This window comes from Trachinotus anak, unplaced genomic scaffold (genome assembly GCF_046630095.1).
Source record: "Trachinotus anak isolate AG129_WGS33_773 ecotype Australia unplaced genomic scaffold, CSIRO_AGI_Tana_v1 ptg000013l, whole genome shotgun sequence".
NCBI classification, from domain to species: Eukaryota; Metazoa; Chordata; class Actinopteri; order Carangiformes; family Carangidae; genus Trachinotus; species Trachinotus anak.
The window spans coordinates 16,063,055-16,086,886 of NW_027273864.1; the positions used below are offsets into that span (position 1 = coordinate 16,063,055).

At 40.1% G+C, this 23,832-nt stretch overlaps 3 protein-coding genes across 3 annotated transcripts; all 3 read left to right on the top strand.

The window, feature by feature from the left end:
* The first annotated feature begins 503 nt into the window (after positions 1-503).
* LOC139630317 (MICOS complex subunit Mic10-like) lies at positions 504-5,945 on the top strand. The gene is made up of 4 exons (XM_071493628.1): positions 504-588; positions 5,410-5,457; positions 5,560-5,669; positions 5,761-5,945. The coding sequence occupies exons 1-4, from the start codon at positions 528-530 to the stop codon at positions 5,767-5,769; spliced, it is 228 nt and encodes a 75-aa protein (XP_071349729.1). The 5' UTR covers positions 504-527; the 3' UTR covers positions 5,770-5,945.
* A 2,666-nt stretch (positions 5,946-8,611) lies between these two features.
* On the top strand, positions 8,612-14,010 carry nbl1 (NBL1, DAN family BMP antagonist). Its single transcript, XM_071493627.1, has 4 exons — positions 8,612-9,064; positions 10,474-10,654; positions 11,551-11,662; positions 13,386-14,010. Exons 2-4 carry the CDS (start codon positions 10,482-10,484, stop codon positions 13,665-13,667), a joined length of 567 nt encoding a protein of 188 aa, XP_071349728.1. The 5' UTR covers positions 8,612-9,064; positions 10,474-10,481; the 3' UTR covers positions 13,668-14,010.
* Positions 14,011-18,370: 4,360 nt separating this feature from the next.
* On the top strand, positions 18,371-23,675 carry LOC139631091 (transmembrane protein 88-like). Its single transcript, XM_071495057.1, has 3 exons — positions 18,371-18,595; positions 19,455-19,749; positions 21,659-23,675. Exons 2-3 carry the CDS (start codon positions 19,456-19,458, stop codon positions 21,884-21,886), a joined length of 522 nt encoding a protein of 173 aa, XP_071351158.1. The 5' UTR covers positions 18,371-18,595; position 19,455; the 3' UTR covers positions 21,887-23,675.
* Positions 23,676-23,832: the final 157 nt, after the last annotated feature.

Sequence of the window (23,832 nt, forward strand, 5' to 3'; positions counted from 1 at the left end):
TTTCTAAAAGTCTCCAAATCAAAGCTATCATGACATTGTACAAATGTGCCTTCCTCCCTGAAGTTGCATGTGTAATCTGGATTGTTTGTAAATGGGAAACCTGCCTATAAACCCCACCAACATCTGTATATTATTGACAGTGTGTGGGCAGCAGCAGTTTCACTCCCAACATTTAGCTGGAATTTCACGGGAGGAGGACAAGTCCAGATACAACCGTGTGAAGGAACGAGTGTTTCTCTAAAACTACACATCATTTTGACTTTCTTTCCCAACATATGCCACATCTAGACGATCTGCCAGCCGCTATCCTATTACAAGAAAGATAGTTGCAAATTCTCAACCCGTGATACTATTATTCCCTCTGTAACATTAAGTGGTAATCATAGTTTCTTGCTCGGTACCCGACGCCCAACACTCACGGATGTATAATAAGGACTTATAAGCATCATTTCCTGTGCATACCTGGGGTTCACGTAAGTTTATGTTCTTCTCGCGATATTTAGCGGGGCTTCCCGACAGCAGAAAACATGGCAGACGAACACGGACGGAAATGGGACCGCTGCCTTGCTGATACAGCCGTGAAAACAGGTTAATGTCTTTTTTATACATCTAATGCAGTTGTTTAACGCTGTCACTGGGGAGTCTGCAGCCCCTCACACCTGAGCATAAACTGCGATTCAGTTCAAGGCTGAAGTCAAAGTCATTTGCCTGACCGTGGCCGGACAGTGGGGTCTGAGGTCAACTGTAAACTTGGGATACAAGTTAGAATCGGTGTATCAATTAACAGACTCTGCAGAGTGTGTAAACAAAGTCACTGTTGGCGTTTAGAGGGTGTCCAAAGCCGTAAATGGTTATTTACTTTTAATCTGACATTTTTCCCGGCAAAGTTTTCTGGGCTGTCTTATCTCTCGCCCCTCTCTGCATCACCCACAGCCTAAATCAGCGTTTTACAATTAGATAGCAGAAGGGAGCAAAACGGCCCCACTCTGGAAACTTAAACTAAAGCCTGTCTCAGTGGGCTTTGCACAGACAAACACAATATACAATAATATATTATCAATATTTTTGATAATATGCACAATATCAAAAACACCATTAAAAAAACTACTAAATCTGCTAAACTGTGCATCACAGCCAACATCTGGTGAGAAGTATGGTTAGTCTCTGAGTCCTCTGTTCTGTCCCCTCTCCCTCTCTGTGATCACCACTCCTGTATTAAATAGAGCTGAAGCCACAAATCAGTTTTTCTTGTTTACTTAGAGTTTTGTTTATGCTGTCAGACAGAATGAGCATGAAGTAGTGATTTAATCTATCTTGTCCTCTAAATGCCACCTGTTAACCAATTAAATGATATTCTGCTTTATCTCAATCACTTGGTCAAGTCGTCTGTCAAAATAAATGTAAATACATTATTACCTAAGTTGATGTTTAAATGAGTGACTGGTGAGAAAATTAGAGGAGACAGATAGTTATCTTCATAACTGTACAGCCTCATAGTTGCTGGGTCTGTCTGGGTGGATTACATCATTACAACATTAGAACAGAAAAGCAGATTTATCCACTATTGAAAGACTGTTTTCAAAAAACTTAATTTTTAGGTAAGAAAAATGTATTACTGAGGGCTGTAACAGTATGAAAATGCCTCATGTACTGTCATATAGCAATACCTTTGAACTAGTGTAGGTGATGGTCTACTTGTTACAGTAACTACCATTAGCATCAGTGAAACTGACCAGTATTACTGGTCTGTCACTTTTCCAGTCGCCTCACTCTGAAAAGTTAAAACATGTAACAACATTTACTTTTATTACAATGTATTATTTAATATTCATACAATTAATGGCAAAAGAACAATACACACTACTAAACTGTTCCCAACATGGTTACATTTACTGCCTGATCCAATTAAGTAACTAGTAAATAGGGATTTTTCTCTAAGTCAGTGATAATAAAATTAATAGATGTTTTGGCCGTCACTCACACAGTCAGAGCTGATGAAACAACACTGTGTTACTGCGCTGGGCAGATCACCATGGGGTCTTTCAGCAGGCTGTTGTTTCATATCAAGTTTATCTGTGGTATTTGGTTCAGTGTTGGTCTAGCACTCAAATACTTAGACTGGCAAACAGTCTGTCCCGAGACACTAATGACATCAGTGTTGGCTCAATAAAATATGTTTCTTGCTGGGAGGAAAAACATCTGAATTGTGGCATTTTTTTGAGCTCAGTGTAGCAAATTGCCAGCTGTGCCAATAAGTCTCTGGTCGCCAGAGAAACTCCGCAGCATACATTCTTCTCGGGGTTGTTTGTTGTTCAAAAAGGATGTTTGTTAGCCCTAACTTTCTATGATAATTCAGGAATATAACCCTTGGCCTATTTTGTGTAGCACTGTGTGAGTGTTTTAATTACTCCTCTAGTCTGCTTTATATTTAGTGCCACAGATTTTGTGGTAAACCTGTTGGATACCCTACAAATGTCAGCGCTTATAAAGGAGGCTCAGGATTTCACACAGTAGCCAATTGGCCAATGATAAAAGTGAAGAGACCCTGAGAGAAGTCAAATCCAGCTTCTTTTAGTAAAAGGAATAAGAAAACAATTGCATGAGTTGATGCTACAGAGAGAGACAATCGGCAACATCCTTTTCAAAACAGGAAAAAACTGTGTTTATTGCACAAATGGTATTTAATTTGAGGAACTAATAAACAGTACTACAGTGATACCGGCCAGTAATAATTGTAATGGAGTTCACTACAGTCTTCGTTTGTTTCATGGTATTGATGTTGGAACACTTAATAAAATAATCAGAACCTATGTTTGTTTTCTGGTGGACTGAAAGAAGCACCAATGGAACAAGCTGGAAACTACTCTGATCCAGCCAAGTTGTCATTGAAGAACAGAAAAAATACCAATTCTTTTAAGAATTTGCTTAATTATAAGTAATATTCACTCATTATTTCATTTATTCACTTTTATTCACTTTTTGCCTTAACTACTGCCATAGTGTGAGAGACGGGAAAACTGGGGACAGAGAAAGAGAATGACATACAGCAAAGGGTCACAGGTCGAACTTGAAACCATGCTGCCATAGACACCCCGAGACAGACTATCTTTTTTATTTCGTCCCTCACACAGCCTCCATCTGGGATCCACAATAGTTTAGCCCTTATATTCTGAGTCGGCAGTAAATAACGGACTTCTATTAGAGGCAGGTCTTTATTACTATATTATAACTTTATTATAACTTCCTTGGTTTGATATGTAGAATTGGTCCTAGCTGTATTTTAGTACGAAGCCTTTGCTGTCTTCAAGTTACTGCATTACGGGTTAATACAAATGCAACACTTCCTGTAATCATTTCAAATTTAAAGCCCTTTAGCATTTCAATGGACAGAAACCCTTTATTTCTTAAAAGCGTTTTTATTGCTTTGCTGCAGGAAGCATATTGTCTCATTTCCAGTTGCTGCTGTTTTTGTTGTTTACATGTTATTCAGATCTACTAGTCTCTAGCAGTTACCGATGGCTTCTCTCTCTCCCTCCCTCTTTCCTGCTCGATGTTTTGGATGTTTAGACATTCCTCTGCTTCCTTTAGTAATAGTGATATATGTAATGAAAGTAGTTTGCTTCCCTCCAGTTCCTGAGCAGCTGGGAAACCAGAGCAGCTTGGTAGACTGTCTGTAAAAAGAGGTGTAGCCCTAAGCTCCCAGTTGGCATCCATACACAGTCCAGCCATGTACTAGGTTTATACCCAGTTTGTTAGAGTAAAAGTCTCTAAATCTATCAACAGTGTGCTAAGTTGGCATCAATGGAGGCCCCTACTAGAACCTGTTTGCAGCAGAAACTCCAACTCAGTGACGTGGCTCTCGGCTGACTGATGGTGGAAATATGATCATTCACTCAGTCAGTCAGTCAGACAGGGAAATTCAAGATTATAGAGCTGGCAAAAACATACATCAACATCACTGTGGCACTAGAGGAAAAGTCAAGGAATCCCCAAAATCATCAGGATTCATCCCTAGGACCATGAATATCTGTGCAAAATTTCACAGCAATACACCACCCTGGACCAGGGAGCTCAACCGACCGACCAACATTGCTAACTGTAGAGATGCACTGCAAGAATGGCTAAAAATGAGAAACAAATGTAGTTAGTTAAATAATCCTAACCAGTGGCCCCTCCAAACGCACAGTTGTACGAAGTAATGTGCTGTCACAGACATTTTAAAATTGCAGTGCTGAGCTAAAAACATTAGCCAGAGTTATAATTCACTAACTCATGGTAATTGTCAGTGAATGTCTTATTGATGCCATTTGCAGAAAATAATTGAAGTATGCAAAACAATAACAATACAATTAACCAGCTCTGGACTTTATTTGCTTAGAGAACTTACTGTGTATTCTCAGGACTGTAGGTTATACATTTCATTCTACTCCAGCACAAATGTTTTTGTTATAATCCATCCCTCTTGGAGATGTCCAGACAAAGGGAAAGGACGCCAAAAAGAGATGTTGATCTGCCCTCATATTTTGCCAATGCTTTTACTGTATTACTGTCAGTGGAAAATCAGAGGTTTCAAAAATGCTCTGGCTGAAGTACAAAGAAAGACTGTGGCTGTAACAGACAAAGGATCTTAAATTTAACCAAATCTTTTCTTGACACGGATGCAGAGGACAATGTTTTTTTTTTTTTATCTGCACTGATAATGAGGATGTGCAGGAGCTTTTGTGGTCTTGTTTGACATTTGTAAGTTTTGTAATAGAGAACAGTCTGAGGGTTCTGGTTCAGGCAAATCGGTCATGCTGCATAGCTCTCTGAATCCAATTAAGAGTCGGAAGGGCCCAAATGGCTGTTTTTATGTGTTTTCTGTGCTGGCTGGCCTGCTGTTGGGTGTGGTGTGGCCTGCAGCGAGGTGAAGTTAAGCGCACAAACACATTCCTCCTCGAGATCCCGCTTTGGTCTATGCACTCCTAACAACTTAGGCAACTTCTGTGCCTTTTACTTGACCACACTGGGTCAATACATCACTTACCTGCATGTGTGTGTGCACTCTTTGACCTGTCACCTCTCCTGCCCTCTGCCTCATGGACACTCTCCTGCCTCCTTTTAACTCGGTTCCCCCTGTCTTGCACCCCTTTTACTGTTTTCTTTTTTTCTAGTATGTTCAAGCTCTTGCTGCTTTTTCTCTCCCTCTTTTTTCCTAATGAGCAATGTCTTGCTAACTTGTGCTATTTACCAACTCTTGCATCAAACATAATAGCAGCCCCCAAGGGATGTCATTACAGCAGATTTACATCTATGCCAGCCAGTTTTCATACTGATTCAGACATGATTACATTACCTTAGTGCTGAAGTCAAATCATTAGGATGTGCATTTTAATCAAGCTACTCATACTTTTTTCTTCCTGTTCGCAGTAACGGGTCTAGGTGTTGGCATTGTGCTCTCCGTCCTTTTCTTTAAACGTAAGTAGTCTTTTCTCTTTATGAAGGTAAACAGTTTTTTTTTTCTTTCTTTAATTTCTACTTTAAAATGTCATGCATGGATGTGTTTTTCCCCTCCCCTAGGTCGCACATGGCCCATTTCATTGGGTTCAGGTTTTGGACTGGGCATGGGATACACCAACTGCCAGCATGACTTCAGGTCACCATACCTGATTCATGGGCGCATGGTTAAGGTGAGCACATAGGGTGAGATGAGTTGTTTGTTGAGGTTAATGACAAAGAACACAATTATGACTCATGATTTCTGTGTGTGTTAATCTTCAGGACCAGTAATGAAGGACTAAAGATGATGAGGATTTGCCACGGAGCTGTTCTTCTGTTTTTGTGTTGTCCTTATTGTTATTTTTCCGCTCATTTCTGTCCCAGCACTAAAGTCTAACGATCCACATGCTGTGTTTATCAAAGATCATTCAATGTATATTTAATAAAGTCATAATGGAAAACTTTCAGTTTTTCTCTCTCTGTTTTTCTGTGTGCATGTTTAAGAAGAATGAAATGTGGTTTGGGGGTGGGAGGTAATTTTGTGTGTTAATGAGCTGGGAGACTCGAACTCCTGCTGTTCTGGAATGAAGGCCAGGTTCAGCATCTGTGGCCCTGTTAGAGAGTGGGAGGATGAAAAGTTGCACAAAATGATGGAATAAAGAAAATACAGGCAGTGGAGGAATAATGATAGTGTTGAAAGAGGTTTTCAAAGAAAGAAAGTTATGTTTGCTTACATTTGTGTGACATGAACAACCAGTTTTTCTATTTATAGATTTAGTTTTCTTTGAATACAATGGATGGGTAGATTCCTTTCAGATATCAAGACAGTAAAGAAAACCTGTCTGGTCTTCAGTTATGCTAGACAAAATACAGTATGCCGTGCTTTGTAGTCCTGTTTTAAGTTGCGTGAGTTGGACAAGACCGTGACCGTGACCGTTCGTCACAGGGAGTTTAAAAGCATATGTCTTTATATCAGAAGGAATCTCATATGTCCTGTGAATTCATTGGCTGTCTGTTGGGGCAAGATTGTTTTGAGTGTGATTGATGACTTAAGTTTGGTTGCATGGGTCTGCTAGGAGAGAAGAGGGATTGTTTGTGTGAGCGTGTGCATATACACACGTTTATCCAGCCCCCTGGTGAAGCAGAATCCGTGGAATGCAGAGGAATGCAATTTCTGGACTGGAGCTCGGTGTTATTACTAACAGGTGAGTTCTGCACTTTGCATGTCTGAACATAACGCATGTTGTACACTTTCACATCAAAGAAAACATTGCTGCATGCACACTCTATTACACATGTTCACATTTTGTCTCTCCATCACAGTAATAGTTTTCTCAGCAATGTAAGCACATGCATTCCTGAAAACAATAGAATTAAACTCATTCGAGTGTGTTCAAAGGTCTGTTTCTCCAACACTGGTGTACTGCGATGCATCAGACAGAGTAACCCTGTCAGAAATTAAGCCCTGTCACTCATCCCCTGTCCATTAAAATATTTGTTTGCAAGCGAAGCGTGAAACAGATAGGGGTACTTATGGACTCAAGCCAGGCTGAACACCTGTGAGCAAGGGTGCACTGGTAGGATGAAGTGCAGGAATGGGATGTGCGTGTATGTGGGAGGGTGAGGGGGGACTGGTCACACAGCTGGGGAGTTACAGGACAGCCAAACCCATCAGCTATACCTGTCTGTGCCTGTCTGAATAATTCTCCATGATGAATTATAATTACTGGTCTGATAACACTACCTGATCACATTTGTACATCAGTAAACACAGTTCTTTTTGCAGATAACATTTTACATATGAAACATAACTCATGAAATATGATGCACTGTTGTAGTTCAAACTACCCATCAGCTGCATCCATATGTATTTAGGCTTAGCACCACAGTCTCAATCAGTAGTGAGGAAGTATTCTGCTATTTTACTTCAGCTGAAGTAGGAATATCAAACTCTGAATATAAATGTAATTATCAAATGTATAATTATGAATGTCAGAAAAATGGACCTGTGCATGTTAAAATATATATATTATCATTAGTTATTATTACTGATCATTTAAAACAGCCACTGTACTTAATCAGGCAACTTCTTGTTATGTGTGTAAAATCTTAATTTGTAAAATAACTGGTAACTATAACTGTCAAATGAAAGTAGGAGTGTTAAAGTATAATACCTCCCCCTGAAATGAAGTGGCTTAAAATGTAGCATAAAATGAAAACACAACCTTAAAGTGGCTTACATTTTCACTTAAATATTGGAGTAATTGTATTTAGTTACCTTATACCACTGGGTACATCATAGGAACAGTTTACACATTATTTAAGTCTTGATCATGTTTACTTGGAATACTTTGGTACACTTTACTTATAATGCTTCGGAATTTGATGTTATAGTACATTAACAATAATCGCAATACAATAATAATTTTAACATTGTGGTGTGTGTGTGTTGTTATATTTCCCTTGAGAATCTTAATACTTATTTCTCCACTGAAATAAGCCACATTAGGGCACTGTTAGTACTTTTGAACCAGAAAAGACACTAACATTTATCAGTGGCTGACTTGGGCATCATATTCCAAAGCCCAAAAACAAAGTTTATTCCCCATATTCCTATTTAAGTCATATTTAAACAGAGCACACTCACAGGTCAGGAGAACCAGGGAACATATTGCCTTTCAGCAAGTCATGTGCTCATGATTTCTCTCCAAACATACTGAGGGACCTTAATTGGATCAAGTTGTCATGAGCATATGGTTAAGTAACCTGCTATTCATATTATTTCACCTTAACTAAAGGTGCTTTTCATGCCACTATTGAGGGAAAAGTGCGGTTCAGAGCAGTGATTCACATCTGTTTTCCAGTTGTAGGGCATTATTATACTGTTTTATAAATATTTCCATTTTAAAATATAAGAACATGTTTGTCCCAGAGCATGTTTGTCCCCTAAAGCGGTCCCAGATATGTCTGCATTAACACATGACAGCAATTATGTCCTACCTGTGTAATCTTGTTATATTTGCATATTTGTCCAGTAAATCTGATCTGCGGTCTCGCCTTGTTCCAACTTAGGGAAACATTTGAAACCTTTCCAACACTTTCCCTCCCTCCCCGTTTTCTTTCGTCCAGAGACGGCACAGCAGGACCCCTGTCTGAGGGCTCAACCGCGCCTAACCTCAGCTTGAGCGTTTTACAACAAAAGACAACAGCTTGGAAAGTGTTTTTCAGCGGACTTACATGGGAATTTAACACTGAACTGGAAGAGAACAAAGGGGAGGGACGGTCTGAGCTGATGGACTCGGAGATGAGATAGCGCTCATAACCGATCCCATCTCCCCATCCTTCCCCCTGGTCGGACGGACGGTTCTTCTTTTCTTTCCGGATGATGTAACCTGTTTTATGACAGACCGAGCCGCTCACGAAGTGCTCATATTTTCCTTTGATTATTTAGGGCAAGTTGATATCCGAGTACAAGTCGCATCCTCTGGTCTTTAGGAGCCCACGTCTAGGTTTCGGCGAGGAGGCTCAGCTCAGCGGGACGTTGCGCAGTGCTCAACCGGCTGTACCCAGAGGTCGGTGAGCGGCGGTAAGTGTCTCAACTCCGGCCACTGCTGGGGCTCGTTACTCGAGGTACTTCATTACTACTTTGAAAAGTAACCTTACTACAGCTGCTATCCAAAGTATTACGTTACTTTCTGCTTACTTTCCCTCCGTCAGTTAGCTAGCTGATGTTACACTTGTTTAAAGACGACGGCCGCAGCTTCTCCCATCGAAGTAACGTTAACTCGAGGAAAACTCAGAGAATTTGCCTGTAAAAAAAATAAATAAATAAAATTTAAAAAAATCAGGGAAATCGCAACTATCTGAACTGTATAGCTAAATAGAAGTGGATATTGTTTTTAATGAAAAACAAAAATCAGAAACAAGAGTTATTGGCCACTCTTTACTCTTTATCAGCCGTTAAACGGAACTGCCGTTAACAGTTACGTTACGTTACGTTACGTTACGTTACGTTTCGTTACTGGAAGCGGATACGTTACGTGAGACTACACTCGAATTTAATCGTTCAATAATAAAAAATACCAAGTATGTTTTTATTTATGGATATTTTGTAGTACGTAACGTACGCTGCTATCATATTTGAAACAGTAAGTAATTCGTCCCTGTAACGCGTTACCGCTTTGACTGTTGGTCTCTCTTTGAAGAGACCCTACAAACCTGAAACACAAATCCTGAACACAAAGCCAGGACTCTTGATGTCTGTCCAAAAGAAAGAAAGAAAGAAAGAAATCTGATAGATATTTATTAACCCCCCACCCCCCCTCACAGCAGTACATCCCAGCAGCCCCTTATGTCTGAAAAGTATGACCGAGGATGGCTCTGTTGATTGTCTGCAGGCAAGGTCAGGTTACTTGTGTCAGAGGCATATGGAAGTACTGAAAAGTGTGCAAAGAAGTCAACGTGGGTGACCCCTACCCACTTTTTTATAAGCAGCAGGAGAAAACTATTTTGTAGGTTGTAAATGACGTGACTGGTCGAGGCATTTTTAGAGAAGAGAGTAGTGATAGAGGGCACAGGCAAGCCTTGGTATTACAGTCAGGTGATATGGAGCAGACATTTGTCTCCCTCCCCCATTATCGTCTCTTTTGGGACAATATGAACCCAGTATAATGTTGTTCTCTCTGCAGCCAATGATTTAGATAATTAAGAAGTTGTCTCTTTTAATCATTCAAATGAGCCAAACCTAATAACTGGACAAAATATTAGACACTTGGACATCCGGGTTTCATGCTGGTAGTCACCAGGAAGTTGTCAATCCACATCAGTAGGGATATGCAAAGTTCATATTTCATATTATCTGTGAAACCAGACGATATCTGAGCAGTAGACATCAGAGGACGTGCAGAGACTTTGTCAGTACTCTTTTGAGTGTGTGTTTTTGCCTCGAACAAGGTGAACAGAGCAGTAACATGCTGTGGTTTTCTGCCCCTTTAGGTGCAGTCATGTGGCAGAGGATTCAGATTTGCTGCGCACTGTTTGCACTGTATTCAGCGGCACCGCCTGCACACATCAACCGCCTGGCGCTGTTCCCTGACAAGAGCGCCTGGTGCGAAGCCAAGAACATCACACAGATAGTCGGGCACACGGGATGTCAGCCTCGCTCTATTCAAAACAGGTCAGGATGAAGGCCCTCTCTGTCTCACTCTCTGTCTCTCTCTCTCTCTCTCTATGTCTCTCCCTCTGTCTGTCTGACAATCTCTCAGTGCAGCTAGAAAAAGGGAATAATGCAGAAATGTCTAGGTGTCAATAAGTTACATTCTCAGTGATTTGATTCAATTTGTAGGGCACATTCGGGTTCTGTAGTTGAGTGTGAAAGTGTGAAAAATAACTTCCATTAGACTTGTGTGTGTATTTAAATGTATTTGAATATAAAAAGTATGAGTAAATAACAAAAATACTTAGAGTACAGTATACAGAGCAGGTTTCGCCTCTGATTACCATGTAGACAGTCTTAAAATTAATGTAAGCATTGGCTGTCTGCACATTTAGAAAACTGCACTCAAAAATCCAAAGAATAATAGATGGCAAACTGTAGGGACCGGTATTAAAGGATAAGGCTGGAAATATTTTTATATTTTTCTTATTGTGAACCAAAGTCAATAATATGTTCGTCTGTCTCTCTGTACTTTCTGACTTCTTTACCCTATCTGTGGCCCCAACACATTTGGTTTCCACTGGAGATGTAAATCTTTGAACGTGGGAAGCGTGTCTAACAGAGTAGGATTTGGGAAGAACACACATTTTTGTCATATTTATCATGGTTTTCATTTTTAATCAGAAATTGACCAGTGATTCACCTCATGACTAATAAGTCTCCAGTTTGTGATTGTGTGTTTGGCCTTAGGCAACCAGGCATCCTCAGAGTTGGAAAATCAGTTCAGATTTCAGACTCTGTTTTTTTCCTGCAGCTCCTGCTTACACAAGCATGAGTGCTCTGGTTGTGCAGCTGAATGAAGCACACCGTGTCCATTGGCACAATGAAAATAATGCACTTTCTTCTCCTTTTTGCAGAGCTTGTCTGGGCCAGTGTTTCAGTTACAGTGTCCCCAACACATTCCCACAGTCAACTGAGTCTCTGGTGCACTGTGATTCCTGCATGCCTGCCCAGACACAGTGGGAAGTGGTAAGAGTTATTGCACATTAGCTCATGTAGCAAGCACACACCAACACTGACTTGTCAAACTCACACAAAAACCACAAGTTTCCAGCATGAAAGATAGCAAGCATGTACTGTTCACGACCAAATAAAAAGCAGAGGAAAAAACATAAATCAAGGGTTATGAATAGATTTCTGTCACAATTTAAGTGGTTCTCCATGAATTTAAGTCTGTATTATATATTCTTTTGAAGTTCATTGTCCATTTTAGCCAGAAGGATTCCACTGTTGTGATAATAAAAGCCGTGTGGTGAGGTGTATGTAGTTTGGAAAGCTGCCAGGTAAGCTAGGCGGGTGGGACCCCAGGTGAAGTCACCTCATGTTTCAGTGGAAAATATTGTGTCTCTTGGAGTGTATAGCTGTTACCTGATAGATTAATTATTTTTCTTACTATTTTTGTTGCATGAGAAAGTGCATTTACAATCTCACCTCATTTCTAATTAGCTGGAAATGGATGTTTATGTCCCTGGTTATGATTGTTGTTTCAGGACTTTAAACAAAATTGAGTTTGAAACAAAACAAAGTCCGCTCTCATGAAAGGGGATACTGCTCCATGCTGTTTTGGCACTTGTGGTAGATCTTGATAAAACTGCTGAATGATCATTTTCAGTGGAAACAGTGAAGGGAAGTTGTGTGAGGTCTGGAGAGCCAGCTGAGCTTGAGCAACACTGAGATTTACAAGGGCAGGGGTTAGTAAATTATCTGTTTTAATGTATTATGTATTTTTTATTCAATTTCAACACAGTCAGACAGCACACACTGGTACAATACAAATACAATGGGAAAATACAACATGTTTTAACAAAATTAAGAATATGATGGCAGGGGGACCAAAAACACACACACACACATTAATCCATCCACATGAAGCAGAATGTACATAAAAATAATATTCCTCTGAGATATTGACTTAACACAAGTAAATAAATGTAGAAATCACCAAATACAAAAAAAAAAAAAGGTAAAAATTAAAAAAAAAATTGATTATTGTCAGTGTTCCTGACTGATTTTATGCTCTCAGACCATTTACTGACCATAACTAATAACAAAAAACCCCCAAATACATATGTTAGTTACAGAGCCACTTTATTTTCATATTTATCTATATTGCATTAATTTACATTTATATTTTTTGTACAGTATATTTTTTTATTTAACTTCTAAAGGAGAGAATGTATTTCTCTAAACTTTAGTGTTTTTAATTTGTGTCATTTACTTTGTTTTATGGGGCAGGATAGAATTGGTAAAGGATTCAAAATTAACTTTAACTTTTTTTGTTTTTTATCCTGAGGGACATTTTTAGTTTGCAGACATGCATTAAACAGGTCACAGGAACACAATCATAGCAATGAACAACAGCAATCAATAGCCAAGGACATCAAAAGCAATATAGAATATATATATATATATATCAAAAATGTAATGAGCAAAAATAAAATATTCAAAAATAAACATACCTATATAAAAAACAGCAGCATGTCAAGCCAAAAGTAGAAACATGACAACCCCCCTGTGTTTAAAATACATGGAATATTAAGACCAAGGCCAAACAAAGTTCAGTTCTGCACAGGGGCCACTAAACATGGTTTTACAAAATCCAGTAGCCATCAACTTGATATCTCTAAATATGAAACAAAAGCATTAATCTCTGTGTGTGTCTGCATTTATATGTATTTATGTGCGTCCACAGGTGACTCTGGAGTGCCCCGGCAGTGAAGACTCTCCTCGTGTGGATAAGCTGGTGGAGAGGATCTTCCATTGTAGCTGCCAGTCCTGCAGTAAGGAAGGTGCCCAGGAGGGGGCGGTGATGCAGCTGTATCCAGCAGACAACGGCCTGGATGCCCCGTCTTTATCTGACACCCTCAGTGGGGCTCAGTCTCACCCTCTGCCCCATTCAGACACACACGCTATTAAGCATGCTCACCCACACACAGACCATCACACACTACCACACACATCAGACGGAGGGTAGGTTTGTCATGTGTCTGACTTTTTCTGTCACCTCGCTCATTTCATCCGCCTACTCTACTCTCCTCCACGCTGCATCGTTTGTACCACTCTGTAGTATTGTAAAGGCACTTTGAAAAGAAGACTTCACTTTGTGTTAAAAAGTTTCTCTCAAGGCACACACACACTCTCACAAAGTCATGCTATCAAATTACACTCTATTGTATATAAACCCTATGCACTCTTTTTGTTTGCTGATTTACACATGCACACGTGTGCATTTGTGCAGACATGACTATAGCCTGTTAATAAGCTGTAGTCTCATTACTTTTAATCCGCTTTGAATGCAATAAATTCTGTTGTGATAACTGCCTTTGTGTCTTTTGTAAGTGCTAGTTAGCTGTCCACACTCGAGTATCACAGGAAATATATTTGGACACAGGGAACCAAGGAAATACCCACAGCTTCCCTTCACTGTTCACTGGTTCACTGGCCTGAATCTGGTCTCAAAGTGCCAGAGAGTTTAATAAAGATGCTGTGATGTGATTTCACAGAGAAAGTTTTGCCCAGATACTCTCACTTGTTTATCCATTTTGTTCATGACTTGTCTACTTTAAAATAATATGGGATAAGTTCACATTTTTTCAAGTTTGTCTTGAAATGATACTCACATGCCAGTAGGTACATTAAAAGTTATTAGTCGCTGTAATTATTCCTGTTGTTCATACTGGCTATAAGACGATCCCTTCTTAGTGAGAATGCACAGTAAGAGATGGAGGACTAAATCCACAGTCCTCATTCAGTATATACTGTAAATGCATTTTAGAGTCCAGATGAAGTTATATGAAGTTGTATCTTACCAAGTCTCAGTCTTTTTTGTACGAAATTATATTCAGATTTCCACAGATACTTCTTACTTGCTGACCAGCAGTGCAGCAACGGTAACTGTCAGAGAAAAATTCATACAGAAAAGACTAAATTTGAAAGATTTCTATTTGTCTTGGCTAACAGACTGCTGATTTGGTCCCCTAGGGCAAACACTCCAGTGATGTTAGGAGGTCTCTCTACAGCCACGATGTGGGGTGGGGTCCTATCTTTTGTGGTCCTATCCTTTGAAGTCCATTACAAATCCAGAATGTAAAAAGTAAGAAGAATTAGAGATTTAGTTCTCTTAATTAAGGTTAAAAAATTTGACAATAATTGTTGCTAAAATGAATGTGGCCAATGTGTATAACAAGACACTCACATTGAAACAATTATCGTCGTAACACTATTTTACGGTTCAGTAATTTCAAATTTATTTCCTAATAACTTCCACAAAGTTTTCTGGAAAGAGGTAAAGCACGTAGCTTGTTTCTAATTTTACAGAAAATTGAAGCTGCTCAGTTAGTTAATACAGGGAATTGCTGATGTACAGATGACAGGTGGTCCGGACAGAATACCTGGCCATGTGCTCAGCGCCTGTGCAGGGCAGCTGGCCGGGATCTTCACAGACATTTTCAATCTGTCCCTGACCCTGGCAGCTGTCCCCACAAGCTTCAAGACTGCCACCATCATGTCTGTGCTGAAGCACTCCTCTGCTGTGGCCCTGAATGACTTCTGCTCAGTTGCATTCACCCCCATCATTGCAAAGTACTTTAAAAGACTGGTTCTATCATATCTGAAATCCTGTGTGCCCACTTCCCAGGACCCCCATAAATTTACCAGACCACCAGAGGACAGCATCCTATGGCACTCCACTGTGCCCTGACCTACAGTCCTAACTCTTTTGTTAGCGTCTGCTAAGTGACTAAATGACTAAATGACTAAATGAGAATACTGTTCATTGACTTGGGATATTCAGGCTCAGCTGGCTTGGTATTAGCAAATGACAACCTCTCCTCCTCCACTCTCACCCTGTATGTCACAAGGGTGTGTGCTGAGACCCTTTTTCAGTACGTATAACTGTGTTCCTGTACATGCACAAACAGTCATAATAGAAGCTAAGCAGTGAAACATTGTCTAACAATATGAAGGTTGTTATGGCCTGAAGTCTCGGAGTGTGAGTGAGGCCTAGGAAAACAAAAGGAACACTGGAAGTGAAGAAAAGTTCCTTTACAAATGCAATAACAATATAGCAGTTACAGTAATAACAGTAAGATAATAATCACATTTTATTTGTCTAACACCCCTCTTGACAAATAGTAAAGACAAAGAGAAATGCAAATAATAATGATAACAACAACAATAGCAACAACAACAACAACAGTAATAATAATAATAATGATATAAGCGAAAATAAAGGTCTTAAAGACAAACATGGATGAAAAGGTAAAACCTCAAGAAACAGTTAATTATTCTGTAAGCTTCCTTACAGAATAATGTTTATAATACTATGTGTCTCACAATCTGACCCTGTGGAAGGTGACATGATGTAACTCATTACAGTAAAAACACAAAATAAATAATTTCAAAATACTAATATTAATATTAATAATATTAAATTTAATCACATACAGTAATTACTCAACATTGTAAAATGTACCAATCAGCGCTGTTGAAATTATGATTTTATTATCTCTAAATTATGTGATATCCAACGAATCCCACCCAGACTGGAAAGTAAAATACTTATGAATGATAGATAGATAGATAGATAGATAGATAGATAGATAGATAGATAGATAGATAGATAGATAGATAGATAGATAGATAGATAGATTCATAGGTTCTAGTTGGTGTTCATGTGCTACTTGTTGACCTGAAGTGCCACTGAACTAAGATGAATTACCATGGCAACCTGCAGGATGCTGCTCAGTAAATGGATAGTGAATGATCTTGTACGTGGTACATGGCTGAGAGTGACACAATCAGAGGTGGACACACAAAGACTGATGGTCCTACAAGGACACAAAGGGAAGGTGTAACGTTCATGCTGGGTTAAGTAAATTGAACTTAACACAAAACACTCAAAAAAGAAATGCTGGAGGACATTACTGAAGATGTCACTGAAAAACACGCGTGGATTAGAAAGTTCACAGACGGTCCAGCAGATGTCAGTAGATGTTATAGAATCTAGAAAGATTATATTTGTTGTACACCTCAAAACTTCATCTCAACTTCTCAAAACCAGACAGCAAACCAAACATCTTCCCCTCAGACTCTCCACAGCATCTCTCATCCCCTTCATGGATCATTCCCTCATCTGTATCTCTACATCCAGACACTATCTTTCCTTCCATTTCTCGTCAGCTCTGCTCCGTATCCTCCCATCTTTTTTCTTTTGTTCTGTGTAATTAAATTTGAACAGCGAAAGGTTGACTGTCTGTCTGTGCTGCAAAACAAATCGATCACGCTCTTATCTCACAACCACACGACTGACAATGCTCTGGGGTTGGTGAGAGGCAGACTGCAGAGCGAGAAACTCAGAGGGACATTTCTGAACATATCACAGTGTATTGTCATGTATTTATCGGGCCATTTTCCCCCTTTAAACTTTGACTGTGTTCTGTTCTCGACCTTATCATCTTTCTCCTGGAAGAAAAGTGTACTGGCTGATCCCGATACTACTGTAACTGTGGAAGATCTGTGTCCACTCTTTACAGCATGTGACCTCTATGAATTGAAGTGATTCCTAATCTAATTCTACTGGGACTTTATCTGATTATCTGACATATATTTACCTTAGAAAAGGTCACGCAACATGATGAACAAGTCTAGGCTACGAGGAGCCTTTATAATAATTTACTGTTACATTACTGTTGCGTATTACGTAAGGGCTCATCAAATAAAGCTTACAGAAATAACAGTGCCCTTTTTTAATGGCTACTAAATGGCTTTTACAAATGCTTTATATATCAGTTGTTAAAGCATTATAAAAACAATGTTTCGAATGTCAGGTTGTGAAAAATAACTTTGCTTTGTTGGTTTATGTTTTCAGTTTGATACAATAGCTGTACAATGTAGTTCTGGATGTCGGTAATCCATGTGTGCTGGTCTCATACTCTGAGGGTCAAGCAGCCAAGTGTCTGCTGTTTGCTTGGCCGAGAGAAGGACTCACATGCAGCTCATTTCACATTACACAGTGCATTAGGTCAGGGTTAAAGAATGGTGTCACCTGGCACAGGGCTCAGCAGATTCATGAGGCCCAGCCTGATATCCACGGCAGGATAATGATAGGCCACAACATTTCACTGTGTAATCACAACTGGCATCAGTCATCAACCCTGCAGTTAATGCATAAATGTTGGTATGTTGGCGAGCCATGCAAGGTTTTTTGACAACTATCCATCAAGCAGTTGAAAATGTTTAATAGGTTGTTAATAAATCGATTTTGAACCAGGTTTTCTGCAGCCCAGTAAACTGATGTAATAAAACTGATGTAATAAAGAACAAAACTAAAGGAAAACGTAAGTGGAGGAGGATTTTCCACCACCTGGAAGATGTCCTTAGTTATTGATGTAGGCGCCTATGGCTAATGTATAGTAAATGCAGCTATTAGTTTAAACATGTAAAGGGCCTAACCCACCGGACACCATGATTTGGTTATTTATTTATTTTTCACATTATTTTGTTGTTAATTTTTCCTTTTGTGTGTAACTGCAGGGAGGACGTGTGGAGACGTGTTCGTGCGTGTTTTGTTAAAAAAAAAAAAAAAAAAAAGAAACAAAATATTTTTGATTTTTAATATAACACCGTTTGTTTGTTTGTTTATTCGTTTATACCGGGAATTGAGCTGTTTTGTGGCCGCGTGTGCGCGCACTCCACGGTGGCGCGCACGGTCCGGGGTCGGTCGCTCCCGCAGACCCACGGAGGCTCCTCACGGCAGCGCAACTCACAGGTGCGTCTCTCCGCCGCTGCGGCTCTTCACAATAAACTGCCGCCGCAAGTCTTGATTCAATATTGTGCAGGTCGACCACTGGGAGAAGAAGCCAACAAACACACCCAAGGAATTAACGGGATCAGTACCTGGAGGTAGGCTTGTTGTCTAAAGACGCTCTGTTGTAGATTGTCAGGAGGCTACTACACTGTGTGCATGCAGTTATTGTTCGTGGCAGCATTGTTTAACACTTTACACACAGAAACTGAGTAGACAAGTGTAAAATAAACACAGTGTGGTCTTTTTAGCCACCAAAGCTAGAAGAACAAAGTGTCTCACAAAAAAAAAAAAAAAAAAAAAAGCAACGGGTTCATGATACAGATGAAATGAAAATGCTGTGAAAGGACCAGAACATGTGTCCAGTGCAGTTGAGCTGCTGATGCGGACCGGCTCTGGTTTGTGTCCGCAGCTCAGCATCTCCAGTCGCTCGGGTTAAAAGGTTCTGGTCAGATTCAGCTTAAAACGCATCGTATTGACATACAACCTACAGGCTTTAGTGACAAAGCCCTGATGGATGAAATCGATGGGAAGACAGCTGAAGTGTGTGTAAGCTGTGTATATGTGTGTGTGTGTGTGTGTAAAGTCAAAGCAGGCCATAGGTTCCCCATTTACATAGTCTAATGAGATATTGGCTGCCTGGGTGGAAAGAGGACGAGGGCAGTGTGGGGGGCATGGCCCTGTCACTATTCCTTTAAAGGTTTGAAAATTCAGCATGCATGCAAAAATTAGATGCAACTGAAGCAAACGGCATCCAGTCCGCAGAGGAAGGACACGAAACGGGTGCTTTTGGGTTTAAGTCAAAAATGAAAGTGGTGATAGACTACTACTCGCCCTTGTTATATGTGTTTCATTTTGTTCTTTAAATTAACACAATAAATCGGCAGTCTGAGGGTGAACAGACGTCACCCTCAAGACTGCTTTAAACCTTTCCTAAATACATCCCTCTCTCTTCAGGATGTGTGGTATGGACGTGGATCTGGATGATGGCGGTTCAGGTGAGGAGGAGAAAGAGGAGGAATTCTGGATAGGGGAAGGTGTGAAGATGCTGCCCCCTCCTGTGGCCCACAGCAGCGGCAGTGCATGGGGCAGCCGCAGGGGCAGGTGTGGCTGCGTGGCCTGCGGGGCAGCTCTCATCCTCTGGAACCTGTGCATCATCTTAGCCAGTGCTCTGCTCCTGGCTGCGGTTTTCTCTGTGGTGCTGCTGCCGGCAATGCTGCTGCTCTATGCAGGTTTCCTCTGCCATTCAAGGGTGAGTCTCTGTCGTTTATTTTTGTGGCTAAGACAAGCTGAGAGGAAAAGTTTACTGTTATTCTGGTTGACAGCTGAACCGCCGAAGTGATTTGAGCTGCAAAATCCAGGTTGTAAGGTTAAATCTTGTCTTGCCTCTGGATGATTAGTTGGAGGACACTGGGTTTAAGTAGAGGTATAATATCAGACATAAGATACTGTTTACTTGTGGCAGGTATCACAATAGGTCTTAGTCTTATTAAGATAAAGATATGAGACACTTGAGTCATGCAATAAGCTATGGGAAAGATGCATCAAAGATGTTTACCATGTAACTGCAACATCCCCCGTTCAAGTCCAGCTCAGGACTTTTCCACATTTTTCTTCTTTAATGCAATTTTGCTTTGCCTATCTCTGTCAGGGGAGATAGGCAAAGGAAAACTGCATTAAAAAATCTTTAGAAAACAACAACTTGTAATAGGTGCATCCAGGTGAGGTTGTAAAACACATTGCTTCAAATTGCTCAGTCCCCCATTTGAGTCCTGGAGAAAACCATTGTTGCATGTGATCTCCGTCTTTATCTCTCTCAGTAGACCACCGTTTGTTAACCATTTCACCATTTCAAGTTAAAAGGTGATGTCAATGTTGTGTTTACGGTTTGTTTTTGCTGCCCCCAAGTGGCCCAAAAATCAGTCACTACAGGTTTAGGAAGATAGTCCTTTGCCTCAACACGACTATATGATAACAAATGATGAATCTGCACTACTCCCTCCTTTAACTTTACTGGAAGTTTAGACAAGTAAGCCCATGTCATTTGTGAAAAAAGTGAAGATCATCTCAGACAATCACAGCCTTGAGGCAAAGTGTTCTTGGCAAGCGTAATTCCTACGCCTATGCTTGACACCTTCTCCACGAAGCTGTTCGGGCTTATTCTTCATGTTTTTGCATATTACTTTTTATTATGAACAGCAAGCCCATCCAAGAAGATGATGACTAAAGTTGCCAGACAGTGTTCCTTGTAATGAGGTGAAGAGATGTGTGCAGCTCTCTTTTGTGAGTCATGCGAGGGGCAGACAGATCATCAGCGAAAAGTGGGGAGTCTAGATGTCATGCCTAATCACGCTGTGAAGATGTAGTCGTGTCCTTGGCTCACCCGACAGGCCTGATGTTACATGACGATGCAGACAAATTGAGAACACGCCAAGTGCGTTGGTGCAGCGAGACTACAATCCTGATTAGGGCAGAGCAAATGTCAGTTCAGAGCAAACAATTGCAGACCACGTCCATCAGGGAGTTCTTCCTATTGTGGTGACAGACTGAACACGGGGAGAGGGACCCACTGAGAAGTCAAGACTGTCTGATTTGTTGCCGGCACCAGCTGTGCACAGAAACACTGGCAGCACGACGCGGAGGAAAGTGTACTCACTAAAAGCACAGTGTGCACTTGACAGAGTTGTATCTGCGTGCGTGCGTGTGTGTTAAGCACTATTGTTGCTAGGGTTCATTTTGAAAAAGCTTAAAATAGGAAATCATGAAGCAAAAATCTCTGTTCTCACTTCTCGCGCTGTCTCTCGTTACACATTCATTGTTTTCTTCTCTTCCTGCCTCTTTTTTGATCTTTTCTTCTCTAATAATCCTTCCCTCCCCTGTCACAGGTGATTGACAGCTCAGAGGGTCTACTGACAGCTCTGAGCGACTTCTTATCTGAACTGTAAAGGGAGACTGGGAGAAACTCCGTCACACCCCACTGCCCAAGCATTCGAACATCTGCACCCTGAGCCTATGCAAACACACACACGTGCACATACTAATCATACTTCGCCAGTGACAAATCCTTCCTATTTGCTTTTTGACATAAGAGAAACAGCTGTGCCTGAAGCTAAAACATTCATTACGTTCTCTTGTGATTACCTCTGTGTTTGTCCTTATAGGTCCTTGACGCCCCATCCGCCATCTGCCGTTACCTTGACGACAACAGCTGCTCCGCCCTCATCATCCTGGGCTTTGTGATGATGTCACCACTCGTGGTTGTGGCGGCCGCAGTCTTCTGCGGGCTGCTCCGAAGGTTTCGACTCCTGCTTTTCATTCAGCCAATTTCACGTGCTTGGTACCGAGGGCGGCTGCACGACTGGGTGGGCAGCGTCCACGCCTGGGTCTGATGGAGACAGAACAGAAGGCGCAGAGGGTTGAAACATAACAATCAGGAGGGATCAGAGAGTTTGATCAGTGTGATATCAACCAGAGAAGAACAGGGGGGGGTAACGAAATTATCAGGAAGATCATAGAATATGATGCAATTCGATACAATAGTCCTATAATGAATCCAAAGTGTGGGATCAGTTTTTGTTTGTCAGAGAAATGTCAATTCAAATAATTGATAGGTTGTTATGGAATAGTTTGATATTTTGGGAAATATTACAGTGAGCTTTAGAGGTGCTGGTAGGTGGATTTTGTTAGCTTTAGACAAATCCAAGCTAGCAGTTCCCCCTTGTTTCCAGTCTTTATACTTGTTTCCAGTATATACCATCTTCTCATTTTAGTCGCAGAAAGAAAAGGAATAATCCTATTTTCCAAAATGTTGAACTATTTCTTCAAGACCAAGAATTGTGGTGTTGCTGAATTGGATTGCATACTGAAAACGTGTCTCTTTTATTTTTTCTACCCCCTGCACATTTTGGGTCATATATTGGGTCATAAGTTGTTACAAGTACAAAAAATAAGATTGTGCTTAAGTTCATTGTAGCGATTTCCACCTCAGTCTTATTTGACTTTGAAGTAGAAACTGGCTAATTTCCTGTGATTCATAGGATGACATCTCTGTACAAAGTTTAGAAAACATATTCTGCACTCAACTTTTTTGAGAGAACAAAATGCATCTTCAAATAAGACTCAAAGAATTGTCATTTTCTTTTGATGAGGTTGTAGGTTGAGGTGAATAACACGTCCCAGACTGGTTTGTGATGGAAGAATTGAATTAGATTTTGTATATTTAGGCTACACAGTATTTTTGTGACACAGCTATGTTGACATAGTTACATGTGGAATGTTCTCTTAAATGTATTACTGTGACGTTATTTGTGGTTACGCATTAGAGGTCTAGCAAAAAGTCAAAACATAATTGCAAACATCCTTTTTGGTGATCTGCTTTGAGTTTAACTTGGTCCAGTACGTTGGCTCAATTTCCTGGGTTGCTCAAACACTCTGAAAAACGGTGGATTATGTAAAATGTTTGATAAAAAGCAGCATACAAGGACTTTGATATTGTCTGTGGGATAAATTAAATGAACAATGATGTTTGTACTCAAACAGGTTTATCTAATGTAGCATCATTAGCGGTCTTGTTTTGTGTGAGGGGAGGGCGTACATGAAACATATTTTATTTTAGTGGATCTTTTAGATCATATTGTGCCATAAAAACACACTTTTCATTTTAAAAACAACAGAAGTTGACAGTATGACAAAGTAATAGCTGTTCAGTGGGAGCCAGGTGTTAAGGAGGGATTTGAATCATCAAACCAGGAACCTCTTTGCTTTCAGGTTATTTAAATTCATCAGTGACACACACACACTGCACATCCTTTTTATTAGTGTCCTCGCTCTGTAATTAAGTGTTCAGATTTGAGGTTTCATTTCTCAGAGGAAAGTCTTAAATCATCTTTTATGAGCAGCAGGTATTACATGCCATGTGCCACTGGTATCATATTGAAATGTATTTATTTTTTATTTAAATTTGGTACCGATTATTTAAATTTATTTGTGTGTTTTGTCTGTTTATGCCCCAGTCCTATCATTTATCCCCCAATTTTAGCCAGATTATTTGCTAGTGCATATTACACCTAAAATAATTTATTGCAAAGATTATAGCAACCAATGTAGATTTATTTTTTTTGTTAAGCTTTTCATTTTAGTGTTTATTGACCTTCCACCAATAAAAAGAGGACCTTTTTTTTCTCAGAATGTCTCTTTTGTGTTGGGTGACCTGTTTATGAATGTTTGAAAGAATTGATGATTAGAGGCAGGCAAGGGAAGTTTATTTATAAAGCACATTTTATACACAGAGGCAATTCAAAGTGCTTTACATAACTAGAATTACTATGGTTGTTTG

Bases quoted from the DNA above. Each gene is read 5' to 3' on its own strand.
- nbl1 (XM_071493627.1), top strand. From the start codon at position 10,482: ATGTGGCAGAGGATTCAGATTTGCTGCGCACTGTTTGCACTGTATTCA. The intron at 10,655-11,550 runs GTCAGGATGAAG...TCCTTTTTGCAG, and splicing joins CCTCGCTCTATTCAAAACAG to AGCTTGTCTGGGCCAGTGTT. The intron at 11,663-13,385 runs GTAAGAGTTATT...GTGCGTCCACAG, and splicing joins CCCAGACACAGTGGGAAGTG to GTGACTCTGGAGTGCCCCGG.
- LOC139630317 (XM_071493628.1), top strand. From the start codon at position 528: ATGGCAGACGAACACGGACGGAAATGGGACCGCTGCCTTGCTGATACA. The intron at 589-5,409 runs GTTAATGTCTTT...TCCTGTTCGCAG, and splicing joins TGATACAGCCGTGAAAACAG to TAACGGGTCTAGGTGTTGGC. The intron at 5,458-5,559 runs GTAAGTAGTCTT...CCCCTCCCCTAG, and splicing joins CTCCGTCCTTTTCTTTAAAC to GTCGCACATGGCCCATTTCA.
- LOC139631091 (XM_071495057.1), top strand. From the start codon at position 19,456: ATGTGTGGTATGGACGTGGATCTGGATGATGGCGGTTCAGGTGAGGAG. The intron at 19,750-21,658 runs GTGAGTCTCTGT...TTGTCCTTATAG, and splicing joins GTTTCCTCTGCCATTCAAGG to GTCCTTGACGCCCCATCCGC.